The sequence below is a fragment of the Pyrus communis genome, chromosome 11 (genome assembly GCF_963583255.1).
Source record: "Pyrus communis chromosome 11, drPyrComm1.1, whole genome shotgun sequence".
Classification (NCBI taxonomy): domain Eukaryota; kingdom Viridiplantae; phylum Streptophyta; class Magnoliopsida; order Rosales; family Rosaceae; genus Pyrus; species Pyrus communis.
The window spans coordinates 18,250,410-18,270,777 of NC_084813.1; the positions used below are offsets into that span (position 1 = coordinate 18,250,410).

Consider the following 20,368-nt stretch of genomic DNA (forward strand, 5'->3'; position numbering starts at 1 on the left):
TACCCAACGGGTAAAGTGACCCGACCCGTTATGACCCGTTAAGAAAAAAATATATTTTTTTAAAATTTGCACATACCACACATTGCGACATAAATATTACTTGAAAACATTAAAACATTTCTCGTTCAAGTACTATATCTACACTCGAAAATGAAAGCCTAATAAAAAAAAATAATACATACACTACTAATCTATTACAAATATTAAATGTGCAAGGATAAAGAGTTTTTGTTTTTAAGATTGTCCCGTTACTTGATCTCTGAATGTTTTTTTTTTGTGATTTTTTGCTGATGTGATCTCCAAGCATATACAAACAATTTTGACGGTTTGGATCGTTGAAATTAGTTTTGGAGAATTCGTAAAACGATAGATTGACTAACACTTAGAGTTTATTTATACTTTCATTAAGTATAACATAAGATTTTGTGGTATCCACTTGTGTAAATATTTTAAATTCAAGATCGAATTCATTCATTGTATTCATATAGGGTCAAGGAGTGTAGTTATAAAAAATCATCAAAATCGGAGTTAAAATAACCGTTAAATCGTGATTTTTCGTTTATAACCGTTGAAAAGCTTTGTCCCGTTACTTGATCTCTGAATGTTTTTTTTTTGTGATTTTTTGCTGATGTGATCTCCAAGCATATACAAACAATTTTGACGGTTTGGATCGTTGAAATTAGTTTTGGAGAATTCGTAAAACGATAGATTGACTAACACTTAGAGTTTATTTATATTTTTATTAAGTATAACATAAGATTTTGTGGTATCCACTTGTGTAAATATTTTAAATTGAAGATCGAATTCATTCATTGTATTCATATAGGGTCAAGGAGTGTAGTTATAAAAAAATCATCAAAATCGGAGTTAAAATAACCGTTAAATCGTGATTTTTCGTTTATAACCGTTGAAAAGCTTTGTCCCGTTACTTGATCTTTGAATGTTTTTTTTTTTTTGTGATTTTTTGCTGATGTGATCTCCAAGCATATACAAACAATTTTGACGGTTTGGATCGTTGAAATTAGTTTTGGAGAATTCGTAAAACGATAGATTGACTAACACTTAGAGTTTATTTATACTTTTATTAAGTATAACATAAGATTTTGTGGTATCCACTTGTGTAAATATTTTAAATTGAAGATCGAATTCATTCATTGTATTCATATAGGATCAAGGAGTGTAGTTATAAAAAATCATCAAAATCGGAGTTAAAATAACCGTTAAATCGTGATTTTTCGTTTATAACCGTTGAAAAGCTTTGTCCCGTTACTTGATCTCTGAATGTTTTTTTTTTGTGATTTTTTGCTGATGAGATCTCCAAGCATATAAAAACAATTTTGACGGTTTGGATCGTTGAAATTAGTTTTGGAGAATTCGTAAAACGATAGATTGACTAACACTTAGAGTTTATTTATACTTTCATTAAGTATAACATAAGATTTTGTGGTATCCACTTGTGTAAATATTCATTCATTGTATTCATATAGGGTCAAGGAGTGTAGTTATAAAAAACCATCAAAATCAGAGTTAAAATAACCGTTAAATCGTGATTTTTCGTTTATAACCGTTGAAAAGCTTTGTCCCGTTACTTGATCTTTGAATGTTTTTTTTTTGTGATTTTTTGCTGATGTGATCTCCAAGCATATACAAACAATTTTGACGGTTTGGATCGTTGAAATTAGTTTTGGAGAATTCGTAAAACGATAGATTGACTAACACTTAGAGTTTATTTATACTTTTATTAAGTATAACATAAGATTTTGTGGTATCCACTTGTGTAAATATTTTAAATTGAAGATCGAATTCATTCATTGTATTCATATAGGATCAAGGAGTGTAGTTATAAAAAATCATCAAAATCGGAGTTAAAATAACCGTTAAATCGTGATTTTTTGTTTATAACCGTTGAAAAGCTTTGTCCCGTTACTTGATCTCTGAATGTTTTTTTTTTGTGATTTTTTGCTGATGTGATCTCCAAGCATATACAAACAATTTTGACGGTTTGGATCGTTGAAATTAGTTTTGGAGAATTCGTAAAACGATAGATTGACTAACACTTAAAGTTTATTTATACTTTCATTAAGTATAACAAAAGATTTTGTGGTATCCACTTGTGTAAATATTCATTCATTGTATTCATATAGGGTCAAGGAGTGTAGTTATAAAAAATCATCAAAATCAGAGTTAAAATAACCGTTAAATCGTGATTTTTCGTTTATAACCGTTGAAAAGCTTTGTCCCGTTACTTGATCTCTGAATGTTTATTTTTTATGATTTTTTGTTGATGTGATCTCAAAGCATATACAAACAAGTTTGACGGTTGGGATCGTTGAAATTAGTTTTGGAGAATTCGTATGCCATCAATCAAGTTCTGTGTGTGTGTGTGTATATATATATTTATTAAGTAGATTTAAATCTATTTATTTTGTACGTATAAATTATAATTGACTGGTACACGGAATAGTACATACATCACGTGTCACGTGTGTCATTATAAAAATAGTGAGATATGTCATGACAGTCATGTGTGTGATAAAAAGTTAATAACTTAAAAAAAAAAAAAAATTTCTCACCACTTCTATTAATTTTCATTTTTCCCTCTCTTTTTTGTTTTCTTTTCAACTTTTTCTTATCATTTTCACTTTTCCCTCCAACATCTTTCCCTAATTCCCTCACTTTTTTGTTTTATTTTCAACTTTTCTTAACATTTTCATTTTCCCTCCATTTTTTTTTTCAAAAAGGGCGGCAAGTTGGCAAATGGCAATGGCAAGAAATTGATTATTGAAATTTGAGAATGGAAACAAATCACATCTGAGTCCTGACGCATCAAATTTCAATGGATGCAAAATCATGCAAATATACAATGCATGATCATGCATATTAAATTATTAATTAATAATTATTATAGTTTTTATAAAATTTAATATATATATATATATATATAAAATTAGTATAGATAGACTTAATATTTTGGGAGTATAATTATTATAGTATATATAATTATTATAATTATTATAAATTTTATAGTTAATTTAATATATATATATATATATATTATAATTTTTAGGGGTATACAATTGTAAAATTAATGTATATAATTATTACAGTATTTTTTTAGGGTTATAAAATTATAAAAATAATATTCTGCTTATCGTGTATCGTGTTTACCCACGTGTATACCCGACCCAACCCGTTATCTTAACAGGTGCTTATCGGGTTACCCGATAAGACCCGATTCGTTATCGTGTCGACCCAAACACCTGTTAATTTCGTGTCGTGTCGTGTCGGGTTATCGGGTCGTGTCAGAAATTGCCAGGCCTAGTTGGCACCTGGCATTCGTGTCATGTTTCTCGTGTTCGTGTTGTTTTCATGTCATACCCAATAGCTTAACAGGTCATGTCGTGTAATACCCGTTAAAGTAAACGGGTAATATGACCCAACCCGAAATCAACCCGTTAACATTATCAGATAATATGATCAGACCCGTTACCCGTTAAGAAAAATATATTTTAAATCAATAAAAATGAAAATGAAAAACATAATTTGACCCAAAAAAAATGTAAAACATAATACTAAATTAGTATATACATACTAAATTTCGGAGTTGACCCCTTCATAAAAGTTGTAAAGCTTTTCATTACGAGTGGTTATATTTTTCACACTTCTACAATAATTATTATTAATTTTATTAATTTTGCACTCAAATAAAAAGCACTGTTCATGAGATTCAGAGGGTTTTAAAAATCTAAACGACCATGTAATCATTGTCTAAGCGTTGATGATGCAATTATGAACGTTTATTATGCTTTCACATCTTTTAGACTTATACATTAATGATTATGAATTTTGTTTATTTTGAACTCCCTTAAAAATACTATTCATGAGAGTTTGTATGGTTTTAAAAATTCAAACGATCGTATACCCATCTCAAAGCGTAGATGATGCGACTACGAGGGTTTACATATTTTTTTCATATTTTTTTCACATGTAAATTAATTATTATAATTTTTTTTAATGTGTTTGGTATTTTTCAATTACTTGATATTTTTATTTTTAATGTGTTTTATGATTTTTTTGACACACCCCGACCGAAATCAAGGCGTGCTGGCTGTCATGTGAGGGTGACGTAACCATGTGCACAGTGCGGAAGCAAAAATATGATAATAAAAGTATGAATAAATAAAAACCAAATTACTAAACAATGTAGTAAACTTACAAGTGCAAGTGTAAGTCTGACAAACAATATTCAGAGCACAGAAAGCCTATTGCAGTCCAGAGGAACAAACACTAGCTAAACACACCCAGAGGTGGTCCTACACTGGTGATAATCTGTCAAATATGCCGTGGATTCCTCGTAAGCCACCAAAAGAGCAAACCAACTAGAACCTAGAAGGGCGCAAAACAGAAAGTGTGAGTGGGCAAAAACAAAGCTTTTCAAAATCATTTCATTATCAAAAGTTATAACCCCTCGCCATAAAACCTGTATAGTTTCCCAGAAAATAGAATATACACATATATCAAAAACATGCTCATAAATATGCCATGTCGAATGCCTCCAAATAAAATGTAAGTAACCCAGGTAATGTCAATCAATGCAAATAAAATGTCAGCCGAAGTCACCTAACGTGACCTGTACGGCTGAATCTAGAGCTCAAATCCCCAACTCACTAACCATACCTTCAAACGAGTCGGAACCACCTAAAGTGGTTTGTACGACAGGACTGGGTGTAAATAAATACACTTAAGTGCTACAATCACGTGAAGACTGGGCGAATAATCGCAGGTCACCTACGAGTCGAAACCACCTAAAGTGGTATGTACGACAGGACTGTGCACCTAACTTGGATCCAAGATGAGCATGTAGTGCGGGAAGTGAACATCACGTGAAGGATTGTGCCCTACTCTGGGTGGGAGCACTAACACTGGGGGTGCAAGTTATGAGCTCTCTATATATCTCATATAACTACGTCACAACTATAAACTATAACTTACCTAGCACTTACCTGTGCGTCCGTAGTACCAAACATACATATATGCAACTACTAATGCATAAATAAATAGGCAAATGCTATCCATGGCATTTAAAACATATAAACATTCCATATCACTTTCTGGGAAAAACCACAGTATATAGGTATATATGGAAAACCAAAAGCCCACTCACTGGTATGTGGAAGGGTTGTAACCCCCTTGCCTCGAGTGACTGTGCTCGTCCTCGGGATAGGTCTCACCTATATGCGAAACAACTATTAAAACGTCAATTTAAAGCACATAACCAAAACTAGGTAATAACTTCTCATACAATGCTCAAATGGGGTGTGTGAATACACCAACGTGATCTACTCAACCTCACGAACATCCCCATATTTTTAAAATAATTTTCTGACGTCTCACGCGCCCCCACGCGCCGGCCACGAGCAGGCACGTGCTTGGCACACGGACGGAATCCCTAACGACGTTTGGAAATATTCCTTCCAAAAGCAAGCATATTCCGTTAAAACTAACCTGATGCTGTTAAGAATATTTCATTAACTTAACGGAATATTCCCCTGTCTTCTCCGGTGAGTCTCGCCGGCCGTCGCCGTCTATGTTGCCAGAAACTGGAAAAATTTTCAAAACTTCATATCTTCTTCATTTCTGAACCAAATTCCATGAAATTGGTACCAAATTGAAGCTTACAAAGAGAGAACAAAACCTTACTACTTTGATGCCCTAAAACCAACAGAATCTCATCGGAAAAACCCACGATATTCTGGCCAAAACTGTAACTCACGATCCCGACGTCCAATTCCTTCCAACTTTCTTCCTCGAGCTTCGTGAGGACCTCCTAAAGCTCCCTGTGATCTTAAAAACTCCTAAAAACTTCACGATCACGTGTGCATGAACGGTGCATGAAAACTGGGGTTAAGAGTCTCGAGGTTTTCAAAGGTTTCAAGTCTCACAAATGGTATGGATGAACTCAAGAGCTTGCAAGGAGTTCTAATCTTACCTTCTAGATGTCGATCCGTTTGAGGAAGATTGGTTTTGAAGTTCGTCCATACATTTGCAAAGGAAATGGGATGAAGTCCGAGAGAAGAGGAGAGAAAGAGTCACAGGAGTGTGTGTGTGGGTGTGTGTCCTGTAGAGTCAACCACCAAAAACAACAAAACAACACCCCACAACACCATACGTCCAAGGGCATTTTAGCCTTTTCGCACCTACGATACAAATAATTCGGGACGGGCTGTCACATTTTTAATCTCAATCTTTGCCTATAATATACTATAAATATAAATAAAACTTAAATTTTAAAATTTATATAGAATAATAATTAGCAAACAATATATACATATTCATTATATCTATTGTATTTTATAGTAAGTTTTTTTTAGTAGTTTAAAAAATTAAAATCAGGAAAATAACTTTTTTCTTATCATGTCGGAAACAGGTTACCCGTGTGTTACTCTTGTGTAAACCTGTTAAGGACCCGTTATTAACGGTTTATTATCGTGTGACCCGATAATGACTCGATTAGTTATCGTGTTGACCCGAAACCCATTATTTTCGTATCATTTACGTGTCCTGTTAACGAGTCGTGTTAAAAATTACCAGGTCTAGTTGGCATGGTTGATATTCAACTTAAATTTAATTATTTTAACTCAAAAATAATGTTTGAGTCTCAACCTTAAAATTTTTATTTAGTAGAATTATTTTTGTAAGATTATAATTCTGAACGAAAATATATTTAACCCATGTAGTTGAAGATGACTTAACATATATGACAAAAGAAGGGACAAAACTCCGTCGACGCCACCCATTATTTATTTCTATACCCTTGTGTCTTTCTACAACTCTGTCAGAAGGCGGCCGGACTTGCACAAAAATGTTGTTAGACATGTAAACTTGTGCGACATCAGTGTGAGTTAAAACCAGACAATCTAAGAAATGAGTTCCAATATTGTAGTCTGTGATAAGCCTCATGCTGTATGCATTCCCCTTCCATTACAAAGCCATATAAAGGCTATGCTCAAGTTAGCAAAGCTCCTACACTAGAGGTTTTCATGTAATTTCTGTCAATACGGAGTTCAACCACAGGCGCTTTCTTAAATCTTTAGGACCAAATTCTGTTGATGACTTCCCCGATTTTCTGTTTCAAACAATTCCAGATGGCCTTCCAGATTCAGAGGCTGATGCAACAACCCAAAACATCCCTTCGCTATGTGATTCCATGAGAAAAAATTTCTTGGCTCCATTTCGTAACCTCCTCTTGAAACTCAATGAAGCGGCGAGTTCCAACAACAGTGTTGGTCCTCCAGTGACTTTCATTGTTTCAAATGGTTTCATGCCTTTTGCCATCACAGCTGCTGAGGAACTTGGACTCCCTATCGCAGTGTTCTTCACTTTGGCTGCAATCGGATTCATGGGCTGTAAGCAATACCCCACTTTGGTGGAAAAATGACTTGCACCACTCAAAGGTCAGATATATAAATGCTAATGAATCAACTGTTTGATTTTATGGTGAACTGGTTGTTCCTAAACAAATAATGAAATTTCGTTGACTTATTTAAGTGTTGCGTTGCAGAGGAGAGTTACTTCACAAATGGTTTTCTGGATAAGGTCATAGATTGGATTCCAGGAGTAAAAGCCATCCGTTTAAGGGATCTTCCGGCTTCCTTTCAAACTACTAATCCCAATGACATCAATTTTAACTTCACCTTGGAAGCAGTTGTTGGAGTTCATAAAGCTTCAGCAGTTGTTGTTCATACTTTTGATGCGTTGGAGCCAGATGTTTTGGATGCCTTATCATCTATGCTTCCACATATTTACGCTGTTGCCCTCTCCAGTTGCTTCTCAATCAGGTACCAGAAGACCCTTTGGAGGCTATGGGTAATCCGTGGAAAGAAGACACGGAGTGCTTCAAATGGTTAAACGCCAAGGCACCAAACATGTTGTTTATGTGAATTTTGGCAGTTTAGCGGTTGTCACGGCACAACATCTTATTGAGTTTGGTTGGGGACTTGCAAATAGCAAGCTTCCATTCTTTTGGGTAATAAGACCTGATTTGGTAGCTGGTGAATCGGTGATTTTTCCACCCGAGTTTGTGGCTGAAACTATGGAAAGAGGTCTAATAACAAGTTGGTGCCCACAAGAGCAAGTCCTTAACCATCCATCAGTTGGAGGGTTTTTAACACACCGTGGTTGGAATTCAATCATGGAGAGTCTGTCTGCTGGAGTGCCTATGCTCTGTTGTCCCTTATTCGGCGAACAACGAACAAATTGTCTCTATACTTGTAGTGAATGGGGTATTGGCATGGAAATCAGTAAGGATGCCAAGAGAGATGATGTCGAGAAGATTGTCAAAGAGATGATTGTGGGAGAGAAGGGTAAGAAAATGAAATATAAGGCCATGGAGTGGAAGAAACTAGCAGAAAAGGCAACTGATCCATATGGTTCTTCATGGACCAACTTAGACATTTTAGTGAATCGAGTGCTATTAAGGAAAGGCTAGGTGTTGTCCTTTGCAAACTTTATTGGCCTTTAACTTTACTGTTGTCCATGTTTCTGTTTGGTTTGCTGGATATTTTAGATTGACTTCTTTTAGAGTGGGTGAAGTTACGGACCCGAGGAGGTTTATAGGGGTGTTAATGTAGGAGGAGAAGCCTGAGAGGAAATCGGAGAGGAGCAGGGGCATTTTCTCTTTTTGTTTTTCTTCTTCTTCTTCTTCTTCTTCTTCTTCTTCTTTCAATATCTTTCAATAACGATGAATTTCATTCCACATCAATAAAACATTACACATTTAAGATGAATAGACTGGAAAATAAAGCAATGGCAAACAAAGACTTCAGAAACTAACCATCTTCAAGCATGATATAATCATCTTCAAGCATTTTCTTTAGTTATTTTGTTTAATTTTGTGTTTAATTTATTATATTGCCCATAACTTTTATTTTCGCTATTTTTTTAGTTTTGTTGACAAGGTTAATTTGGTCTTTTCACCAATTTTTAGTTGACAAAGAAAAAGTGTTTTGCTAATAAGTAGGAAACATACTGTAGTTTAATATACATTATCCAACTGTTTGTCAAAACAAAAATTGAGGAAAATGAAAATGGTGAATAATGGTTAATTTGATATTTAGACATACATAGAGACCGAGAGAAATAAATTAGTATCGAATTCACTATTCACAAAATTGAACATAAGACCTCTTACTTAAGAGTTGGGTTTCCACTATGTTTGGTGTCCTTTCATTCCATCTCACTACAACAAATTGGTCCTTTAGCGAGAAACGTTTCAGCGAGAAAATTATCTTTCACGCTATAGAGTTGCTTTCAACAAGGAAATTTTTGAGTTCTTGCAAAAAGTCATTTAGTCTCCGTACATCTCTAAAAAAGGAGAAAAAAAAATCGGCGAGAAAATTGTTTTGTTGATGTACATAATGCTAGTGAGAAAAAATTGTTCTTCTCACTCTAGGTTAAGCAGGAATTATATTCCCTTCCCACCAAAATATTAGTGAAGAAATTATGTTTTTCTTGTTGAATAAAATTTTTAGCAAGGAAAATGGGTTCTCGTTGTAGCACTCCCACTATAATTTTCAAAAAAAAATTAAATAGGGCGCCTTTTATTCACACCTACAACGAGAAATTTTTTTATTCGGGTTGCATAAGTGTTCAGCGAGAAAACTATTTCTAGCAGACAGCCCAAATTTTTGAAACCCAAAATGTTTGGCTTTGAAATAAAGGAGAAAAACAAAAAGCAATCTCAGGCTTCCAGCTAACTCATTTAGTCACTCTATCTTTCTCGTTCAAACACGTTCTCTCTGCACTCTTGAGCGTTTTGAAACAATCTCCAAACCCAATCTTGCTGGTCGACGCGGTAATGGTAAGCTTTGCACTCCAATTCATATTTCCTTCATTCTCCAAACCCGAAAGCTAATTTCCCCTTTTCTCTTTTATCTCTTTTTCAGCTATGCACTCCAGTTCATATTTTTCATACTTGGTTCACCTTGTTTTGCTCATTATATTTCCCTTTATGTGGTAATTTTATTCATAAACATAGACCCAATTAGATTTGAAAATTAATTAATGTATGGGACTTTTAGACCATCTCCAACCCTTAGCCTAATACCTAAAATTTTTAGCCCAAAAAATTTAGGTTTTAACTGAGAAACAGCTTTTCTGCTCCAACCTTTCTGGCCTAAAATTCTAGCTCCAAATTACTAAAGAATGAACTTAGGCTAATTTTTTTCAATTAACTTTTAAAAAAAATTATGTAGACTATCCTAAATTAATTTTATGAACATTTTAACCTAAAAATATTTAAATTCCGATAAACATTGAAAAATCATTAAACCGACACATGAAACTCATGAAACACATGACATAGATGTACAAACACAAGACACATGGTTTTGGAAGATGGTAGAAAGAAAAATTGGAAGAATTGTAGGAGAAAAGTGAGTTTTGTGTGGATGTTTCAACAAATATATAGGTATATATAGAGTTTTTGAATGAATTTTGAGTTAAATAATTTTTTAGAATTATTTTAACCATTGAATTTAAATTTGGGCCGTAGATCTTTTTTTTTACTGTTAGATTTGATCATATTCGATCTCAGTCGTTTGATTCAATAAATTTATAAATATAAAACAAAAATATTAATTAAATTAAATGTGGATCAGTGGATAACCAACAACCCATGTTAATGTGAGCCATTGATCAACCAAAAGAGTTGTTAGGCTCAATTTTATTGGCATACGAGTGGGAGACACACCCATGTGGGTGGGGGCTCCTCCACTAATCTTGGCCTAAATCCTGACCTAAATCTAGCTTTTTTTTTAGGTTTTAAGTTTTAGGTCCAAATTAGAACTTGGGTTGGAATGAATTTGATAGGGGGAAGGGGTGGGGGGGGGGGGGGGGGGGGGGTGGTGGAATAGAAGGGGAATTATAGATTTTAGGCCATGGTTTGGAGTTGGCCTTAGCACAAATTGCTATACGTTATATCTTAATTAGGATTTTAACCTACCCAAGAATTGCCCATTTCTTTAAAGTCATGAATTGATGTCTCTTTCCATTCCACCAACATCACGAATTGATGTATCTTTCTCTCTATCTCCCAACTATTTCAACCATGAAATCTTGCAAGTTTCGATTCTATTTGTGTTATTAACTTATATTTTTTTCAGTTGGCAATAGAGAGAACTATAATTTCTAGTTGGAAAGCATTGAGAAACTGTATACCATATGCTTAATTTGGAGGATTCTTTTCAAAAAGCTCCCAATTGAGGATCAACTTTAGCGACAAGGTATTCCTCCAGTTCCAATATGCCAACTATGTTACAAGAATTTTGAATCTATTGAGCACTTATTATTCAGTTGTGAATTTGCATAACGTGCTTGGTGTTGTCTTGAGACTCAATTTGGTACTATTCTTCCGCTTACACGTCACTTCTTGAATTTATAGCCTACTTTTGTGTCAAAACGTTTTTCTACACATCTTCCCAATGTTTGGCTAACATCAGGAGTTTTCTTACTAACGGCTATTTTAAAGATGCGTAATAAAGTGAAATTTGAAAGTACGCCTCCTTCATTTTCACGCCTTTGTCGTTCCATTTTAGCCTCTCTTCGAATCTCAGCTAATTCTTGTAAAACTCTTTCTATAGTCAATGTTCTTTGGCATCCCCCTCCATTTTCTTGGGTCAAGGTAAATACTAATTGCGTTGCTAAAGGTAACCTGGGTCTTGGGGGCTTGTGATGGGGTTTTCTGAGATTTTGTGGGTTATTCTCTTGGTGGTTTTTCCTTGAGCTTGGGGCATCGTACTTCTTTCTATGTAAAGCTTCATGCTGTCATCCTTGCTGTAAAGTTGGCTCACGTGCAGAGTTGGCAAAATTTATGGCTTGAAAGTTGAAAGTGACACTTCTAGCATGATGTCTTGTTTTGCTTCTGGTTCTTTTTTTCCTGCTTGGTCGCTCTAGGGACGTTGGAAAATTTGAATTCCAGATTACATGTCATGGTATTCCGTTGCCCTCATATATTTTGAGAATGAATGCAGTGGCTGACAAATTAGCCAATTTAGGGCTTCTCTCGTCTTCACTTATTTTGAGAATGAATGGGTGTTTTTACCATTAAATCCTGATTTTTATATTTTAAAATAAGATTTAACGATTAAACATCCAGAGCACTAGAATATATATGAAGCAGCAAACAAAGTTCCTTTATGATTGAAACTAAAAAGAATGGTAGTCATCTTCACCGAACAGAGGTGGTGTGCTCCTCTTCTTCACTAGAAAATAAAAGGTGTAGGTGGTTTGTCTAATCTCCCTTACCTTTGCGTGGCAGCTGGATAAGGGAATATGACCAAGTATTATATGTGCTGAGTTGCAAATTGCGAGACTAATTGTTTATGTCATGAATTAATACAATATGATGAGATGGTTAATAGCTATAGTTATCAAGAATGCCAGGTGGCAATTGTATGTGGTGACAAATGTTATTAGTACAAGAGGTAGCTTACAGAGTAAGCTTAGCGGTTATTAGTTGTAGTTACTGTAAATAACTAATTGTATGGTCCAAAGAGGGGTTAATGAGAATTAGCAATTCTTTACATAAATCTCTCTCTCTCTCTCTCTCTCTCTCTCTCTCTCTCTCTCTCTCGTACTGAATTGTTCTTGATCTTTCTGTAAGCTTCTAAGTTGATTATGATGGTATCTAGAGCTTGCGATTCACCTGTGGATTGTAGAGTTCTTGATTGACTGGCGCTTGATCTCATTGCGGGTTGTAAGGTTTCTTGGATCTTGATCTTGGTTCTTGAGTTGTTAATTTCTTGTGAATCTTTTTTTTTTTTTTGGTGGAAATTTGGCATATGTTCTGTTTCTATTGATGTTTGGGTAGTTCTTGCATTTTTTTTTTCCGACAGTCGGTGATTTCGGATCTACAATTTTTAGTTCTTTAGGGTTTCTTTGTACTTGTTGTTGCTAAGGCCGATGCCATATAAGTGAAAGTCGATACCATATTAGTGAAGGCCGATGCCAAGATTTGTGGTGAAATTTGTTTAGTGTTCTTGATATATTTGTGAAGGCCAATTGCCCAAATATATTGTTTCTGTGTTGATTGCTAAAGATCTGTGCTTTTTCTTGATAATTCAGTATGACTAATTCTCAAATCAAGATTGCAGGAATTTTAGGGATGTTAATAATTAGGCTAGGAGATACAAATTACTCCAAATAGGCATATCAGTTCAGGTTAGTACTTAGGGGTTATAAGTTGTTTGACCATTTTGATGGAACTTCAGTTTGTCCTCCCAAATTTGTTATCAATACTGATATAGGCGTTACAAAAGAATTATAGTGGCTTTTCAGGAATGGGAACAAACTGATTTGACACTACTTAGTCTTTTGATTGCTACTTTGACAGATGATGCTATTGATCATGTACTTGGTTGTACAACTGCTCATGCTGCTTGGTCAGTTCTTGATGATCGATATGCTACTGTGTCTAAATCAAGGATTAATATGTTGAAAATTGAGTTTCAGACTTTACAAAAAGGAACCGATTCTATTGACAAGTTTCTTTCTCGGCTTAAATCTATCAAAGATCAACTCATTGCTGCTAGATAGGTAATATCTAATAATGATTTGATCATTGCAGCCTTGGCTGGTTTACCAAGACAGTATGCAATAATTAGAATAGTTATTCTTGCTAGGGAGACATCTATTTCTCTAAAAGAATTTTGTGTTCAGCTTCTTAACACCGAAAGACATATTGACAGTATGGAACACACTATTTCTCACTCTATAGCACTCTTTACATGCAAGGTTCTTCTTCTACATTTGGAGGGAGTTCAGGTTCTTCATCCCAATCTCATTCTAATGATGGGTTGTCTTTAGCTACTGTTGGCACAATTTCCGCTGGTTCTTTTCTTCCTAATTCCATGCCTCATCAGTTTTCATTTCAGTTTCCATTACCTCCATCAGATCCATATCAACAATCATCTTCTTATGGATATGGTTTTGGTTACACTGGTAATGCCTTTTCTACTTATAATTCTGGTCCTAGGCCTTCCAATACTCAGAGAAATAATTTTGGAGGACAGGAAAGAGGTGGTTATAGGTATTACAACAAATGCAAAAATTCGAATTCTAATAACCGACAAGGAGGATGGCAGTCTTGGCCTAGTAACACAGACACTAGATTCAATATGCAACCTGAATGTCAGATATGTCAGAGAAGAGGTCATACAGCTCCCAACTATTATCACAGAAATCCAAGTTCAAATCAGGTTCATTTGTAGGAATGTTAAATATGTGGAAAACGTGGACACATTGCATTGGATTGTTATAATCGGGGGAATTTTGCTTATCAGGGAGCACCTCATCCTCCTTCACTACAAGTTCATCAAGAGTTTCCTTATTCATCATCTTCTACTACATTTCCTGGTTCTTCTTAGCCTAGTGCATCTCTTCATGCTATGCAAGCTCAGCATGTGAATTCTTCTTCTCCTAATGATGTTCCACTTGACCTCTGATGTTCTTAATCTTGCACAAGCTACTCCTTTTGAAGGTTTTGACATGATTAAAATAGGCAATGGTCAAGGTTTGCCTATAAAGCACATTGGTTCTACTTTACTACACACTTCTTCACATACATTGAAATTAACTAATGTTTTACATGTTCCTCAAATTACTGAGGATTTGTTGTCTGTCAAACAATTATGTAAGGATAATAAGTGTTGGTTTATATGTGATGATATGTGGTTTTATGTGCATGACAAGGTAACAAATTAGATCATTTACAGAGGCAAGAGTAAGCCACATGAGTTGTTTTAGATTCTAGTTGCAAGACCTATGAATTCTTTAGTGCAGATCAGTATAGTTTCAGCATATCTTAGGCAATATATCAAGTCTTCATTGTGGCATTAGAGGTTGGGCCATTGTACCAATGAAGTCTTGTCTTCTATTTTGAATAAGTCTCAGATTTCTCATGTAATTGATGACGTACATAAAATGTGTTCTCATTGAATTCAAGGAAAAATGTCTAGGCTTTCATTTCCTATTGAATCTGATAGGTGTTTGTTACCTTTTGAGAAAATACATTCTGACATATGGGCGCCTTCTCCAATCAAATCCATTGAAGGGTATAAATACTATGTAACCTTTGTGGATGATTGTACCAGATTCATCTGGATTTTTCCTCTATGCAATAAATCAGATATTTTTCAAGTATTTGTGTAGTTTTATAATTTTGTAACTATTCAGTTTGGTTTTGTTATTAAATGTATTCAATCCGATAGAGGAGGTGAATATCTTAGTCGACAGTTTAAGAATTTTTTGGTTTCCAAAGGCATGGTACATCAAATTTCTTGTCCTTATACCCCACAATATAATGGGTTTTTTGAACGAAGGCATAGGCATATTGTGGAAACAACAATTACTTTGCTTACTACAACAGGGTTGTCTCAATCTTTTTGGTTTCATGCTTGTGCTCATGCTATGTATTTGATTAATCGGTTACCTACTAAGTCTTTACATATGGATTCTCCTTTTTTCTGCTTTGTATCACAAGCCACCTTAGCTACAATATTTAAGAGTTTTTGGGACAGTTATTTTTCCTTATCTCAGACCTTATAACACTAATAAGCTTCAGCCAAGGTCCAATTTATGCATTTTTCTTGGCTATTCAGTTGGATATAAGGGTTGTATTTGCTATAATATTTAGACTCACAAATTACTGATTTCTAGACATGTTGTGCATGATGAAACCATTTTTCCAGCCACAAGGATGCAGTGTACTCCATCTCAGTTATCTTCAGGGGTTTCTAACTCTCCAGTGTCTTCCCCTATAGTGGTTGCTCTTCCAGTTTCTGTTCCTCAAGTACATCAGACAAATACAATACCGATATCACACAGTGACACAAGAATGCCAAGTGGTTCATTACAGTCAGTTTATAATTCTTCACCTCCAACTGTTAGTACTGCTTTTTCGGAATCTGAAACATCTTCTTCAACAACTTATGGTAATGTTACTCTTCCTACTCTAGATCAATCATCTTTGTTACCTGTCCATCATCCTGCACAACTTTAGGTATTACTTCCTATTTCTTCATCACATATTCTTCCCACCAATGTGTCTTCTGATACCTCTCTGATTCAAACAAGATTGAAAACTGGTGCCATATCTAGGCAGGATTATTCTGCATATTTAGCTTATTTTCCAGAATTAAAGTCATTGCAGCTGGACTCAGAATGTTGTTAGACCTATAAACTTGTGCTACATTAGTGTGAGTTCAAACCACAGAATCTAAGATATGAATTCCAATATTATAGTCTGTAATAAGCCTCATGCTGTATGCATTCCCCTTCCACTTCAAAGCCATATAAAGGCTATGCTCAAGTTAGCAAAGCTCCTACACTAAAGAGGTTTTCATGTAACTTTTGTCAATACGGAGTTCAACCACAAGTGTTTTCTTAAATCTTTAGGACCAAACTCCCTTGATGGCTTCCCCAATTGTCAGTTTGAAACAATTCCAGATGGCCTTCCAGATTCAAAGACTGATGCAACATCCCTAAACCTCTCTTTGCTATGTGATTCCATGAGAAAAAACTTCTTGGCTCCATTTCGCAACCTCCCCTTAAAACTCAATGACGCGGCGATTTCCTACAGTAGTGTTAGTCCTCCAGTGACTTCCATTGTTTCAGATGGTTTCATGCCTTTTGCTATCACAGCTGCTGAAGAACTTGGACTCGCTATCGCAGTGTTCTTTACTTTGTCTGCAGTCGGATTCTTGGGCTGTAAGCAATACCCCACTTTGGTGGGAAAAGGACTTGCACCTCTCAAAGGTCAAATACATAAATGCTAATGAAGCAACTATTTGATTTTTATGATGAATTGGTTGTGCCTAAACAAATAATGAATTTTTTGTTGACATATTTATGTGTTGCATTGCAGATGAGAGTTACTTCACAAATAGTTTTCTGGGTAAGGTCTTAGATTGGATTCCAGGAGTAAAAGCTATCTGTTTAGGGGATCTTCCCATCGCCTTTCAAACTACTAATCCCAATGACATCAAGTTTAACTTCATGTTGGAAGCAGCTGTTGCAGTTCATAGAGCTTCAGCAGTTGTTGTTCATACTTTTGATGCATTGGAGCCAGATGTTTTGGATGCTTTGTCATCTATGCTTCCACATTTTTACGCTGTTGGTTCTCTCTAGTTGCTTCTCAATCAGGTACCAGAAGACCCTTTGGAGGCTATGGGTAATCCGTGGAAAGAAGAAACGGAGTGCTTCAAATGGTTAAACACCAAGGCACCAAATATGTTGTTTATGTGAATTTTGGCAGTTTAGCGGTTGTCACACCGCAACATCTTATTGAGTTTGGTTGGGGACTTGCAAATAGCAAGCTTCCATTCTTTTGGGTAATTAGACCCAATTTGGTAGTTGGTGAATCGGCAATTTTTCCACCCGAGTTTGTGGCTGGAACTAAGGAAAGAAGTTTAATAACAAGTTGTTGCCCACAAGAGTAAGTCCTTAACCATCCATCAGTTGGAGGGTTTTTAACACACAGTGGTTTGAATTCAACCATTGAGAGTCTGTCTGCTGGAGTGCCTATGCTTTGTTGTCCCTTATTTGGCAAGCAACGAACAAATTGTCTCTATACTTGTAATGAATGAGGTATTGGCATGGAGATCAGTAAGGATGCCAAGAGAGACAATGTCGTGAAGATTGTCAAAAAGATAATTGTGGGAGAGAAGGGTAAGAAAATGAAAAACAAGGCCATGGAGTTGAAGAAACTAGCAGAAAAGGCAACTGATCCACATGGCTCTTCATGGACCAATTTAGACAATTTAGTGAATCAAGTGCTATTAAGGAAAGGCTAGGTGTTGTCCATGAATCAAGTGCTATTAAGGAAAGGCTAGGTGTTGTCCCTGGCAACCTTTATTGGCCTTAACTTTGTTGTTGTCGATGTTATTGTTGGTCTTAATTAACTTACAAAACTGTAGTGCTTAGAGGCTATTGTTTATTGTCTAAAACAAACCATACGGACCCTTGCCTCATAGGCAATACCACCTTTTAGTTTTTTTTTTTTGGTTTGCTGGAAAATTTAGATTGACTTAGGGAAGTTTTTAGGGGACTTCAGTTTAATTTATGGGTGATGTTGTGAAAACTAAATTTGTAGACAAAATTGCGAACTAAATGATGCGTCACCAATAAGAATGAGCATGTTAATCAACGCTTAAGTCATAATCCAATCAACTTCCATGTCATTTAGTTTTCAAAATTTTGTCTACAATTTTAGTCTCCCTTGCATTACTCTTTATTTATTATATTGCACATAACTTTTATTTTGGTTATTTTTTTAGTTTTGTTGGTAGTGTTAATTTGGTCTTTTCACTTCTTTTTGGTTGACAAAGGGTATTTTTAATAGGTAGGAGCCGGACCCTATCCAACAATCCAAATGAGCCAATTCCACTAATAAAAATATATAAAACCAGATTGGCTCGGACTCATTTAATAAAAAAATTTGAGTTCAGATCCACTAAAATTAAACCTGGCCCGTGGCCAACCCTACTTGTAAGTGGTTTGTAGCTTAGCTGGTTAGAGCATTTGTCATTGCACCTGAGGTTCCGTGTTTGAATCTCTCTCTTTGTAGTTTAATGTACATTATATATTGTTGTCAAAAAATAATTTGGGGAAAATGAAAATGGTAAATAATGGTTAAACTGATAGTTAGACATATGTAGAGACCACTAATGATATAACGATAGATTTACGATAAGGAGTAAAGAAATAAATTGGTATCAGATTCAACATTCACAAAATTTGAACCTAAACCTCTTAATTATAAATGAATGAAAATAACACTTACCGTAATACTAAGTGTTGTACACATGCATTGTTCCGAAAGCTTCATTTTATATCTAGAAATACACAATTGTTTGCAATCAAACATATGATTATTAATCAACTATCTAGTGCAAAGGAATATATTTGGCAATCATGCAAGGGAAGAAAATTTTGACAAAATACACATGTCGAAAACACTTAATATTACAAAATCCATCAACAGTATGGAAGTAGAAGATTAAACCAAACATATATTACATTACAATGCTTAAAATGTGAAGGAAACAATTGCCAGGGGATCTGATTCAGATGACCGTTCCCCTGCCGGTAACTGGCGAGACTAACGTTTCCATGTAAACGGTGACTTCCGACTGAATCCCGATAACAATGTTTCTAAACGTCTTTCCCTCCGGATTATATATACAACGCCAATACGTTTCGCTTGTAGTCCAACAAAACTTCACCATTCTCTAAAATGCGTAGAGGCTTGAAAGATTCCTTGCACTCTTCAGGTAGGATCTGATCCGAAGGAATTTTTACCACTTTAGTCCAAGATTTTGCGACTCCGTACTCCTTCATCACCCATATCCGAAGATCCGTCTCCATTGGGTAAGAATACACAAATAGACAATTTTTACTAACACCAACTCCCACAAAGACATAATTTTTGTTGCCGAGGTAGGGCAATGGCAACATATGCTTAAATTTCTCATCTGCTAAATCGAAAGACAAAATTTGCGAAGCAAACATATTAACTTCTACCCAATGTAGAGCTCCGTTTAATAAGCAACCCTTCCCGTTCACTGAAAGTAATTGATGTGATCATCGTCAGCACTCTTCCTCCATGAATCAGATTTGAGTGAGAAAACTTGAATCACGACTTCTTTAGAACCACATGTAGTTTTAGACGATCCTTGGACTACCTTGTAATCATCCGTGGTGGGATCATAACCCAATCCATAAAAGAGCGAACCGAAACCTGAATAAAGAGGTTTTGGTAATACCTTGGACTGCCTAGTACAAGGATTCCATATGATAATTATGTTGCAGTGTACATTTAGGCATATCAAGCCGTTGCAGGAACCCACAATTCGTGTAAGAACAATATCCGGGATCCTCACTAGAAAATCAGGCTCTTTACCTGTGACATGAACATGAGCATCACTCTCTTGATCCGCCAATGCGACGTGGACAATGGAGTGGATACACGTGGACGAGATAAGGAGGGTGAAGTTTCTGGTGTTGTTGATGCATGTGAGTACAGCGTGGCTGAGGTGCTTTGTAACAAATGAGAATCCGAGATTAAAGCGCCCCATGACTTGCATACACACCGAAATTGGAGTAAAGATTTGACTGGGAGCCTTGAGAGGATCTCGATAATAATGTCGTTGTAGTCAGTGAGAGGTACTCGTTGATGGAGTTCACTATCAGAGGGGACTTGTGGTTGCTTCAGCTGCCGGGGGCTATTGGGGCCGTTCGCCGTGGTAGTGTTGCTTCCAGGTGCTGGCGGGAGTTTCGAAGTGGAGATTCTTGGAAAAAGGAGGTAAATACA

General features: G+C 35.6%; 1 protein-coding gene and 2 pseudogenes across 1 annotated transcript; 2 read left to right on the forward strand and 1 right to left on the reverse strand.

Moving 5' to 3' along the window:
- Nucleotides 1-6,924: 6,924 nt before the first annotated feature.
- On the forward strand, nt 6,925-8,664 carry LOC137749302 (7-deoxyloganetin glucosyltransferase-like; annotated as a pseudogene).
- Nucleotides 8,665-16,280: 7,616 nt separating this feature from the next.
- Nucleotides 16,281-17,849, forward strand: LOC137749575 (7-deoxyloganetin glucosyltransferase-like; annotated as a pseudogene).
- A 1,767-nt stretch (nt 17,850-19,616) lies between these two features.
- LOC137709116 (F-box protein CPR1-like) lies at nt 19,617-20,132 on the reverse strand. The gene has a single exon (XM_068448241.1). It carries the CDS (start codon nt 20,130-20,132, stop codon nt 19,617-19,619), a length of 516 nt encoding a protein of 171 aa, XP_068304342.1.
- Between the last annotated feature and the right edge of the window lie 236 nt (nt 20,133-20,368).

What these genes read in the sequence shown, in the direction of transcription:
- LOC137709116 (XM_068448241.1), bottom strand. Translation starts at nt 20,132, where the DNA reads ATGGGGCGCTTTAATCTCGGATTCTCATTTGTTACAAAGCACCTCAGC.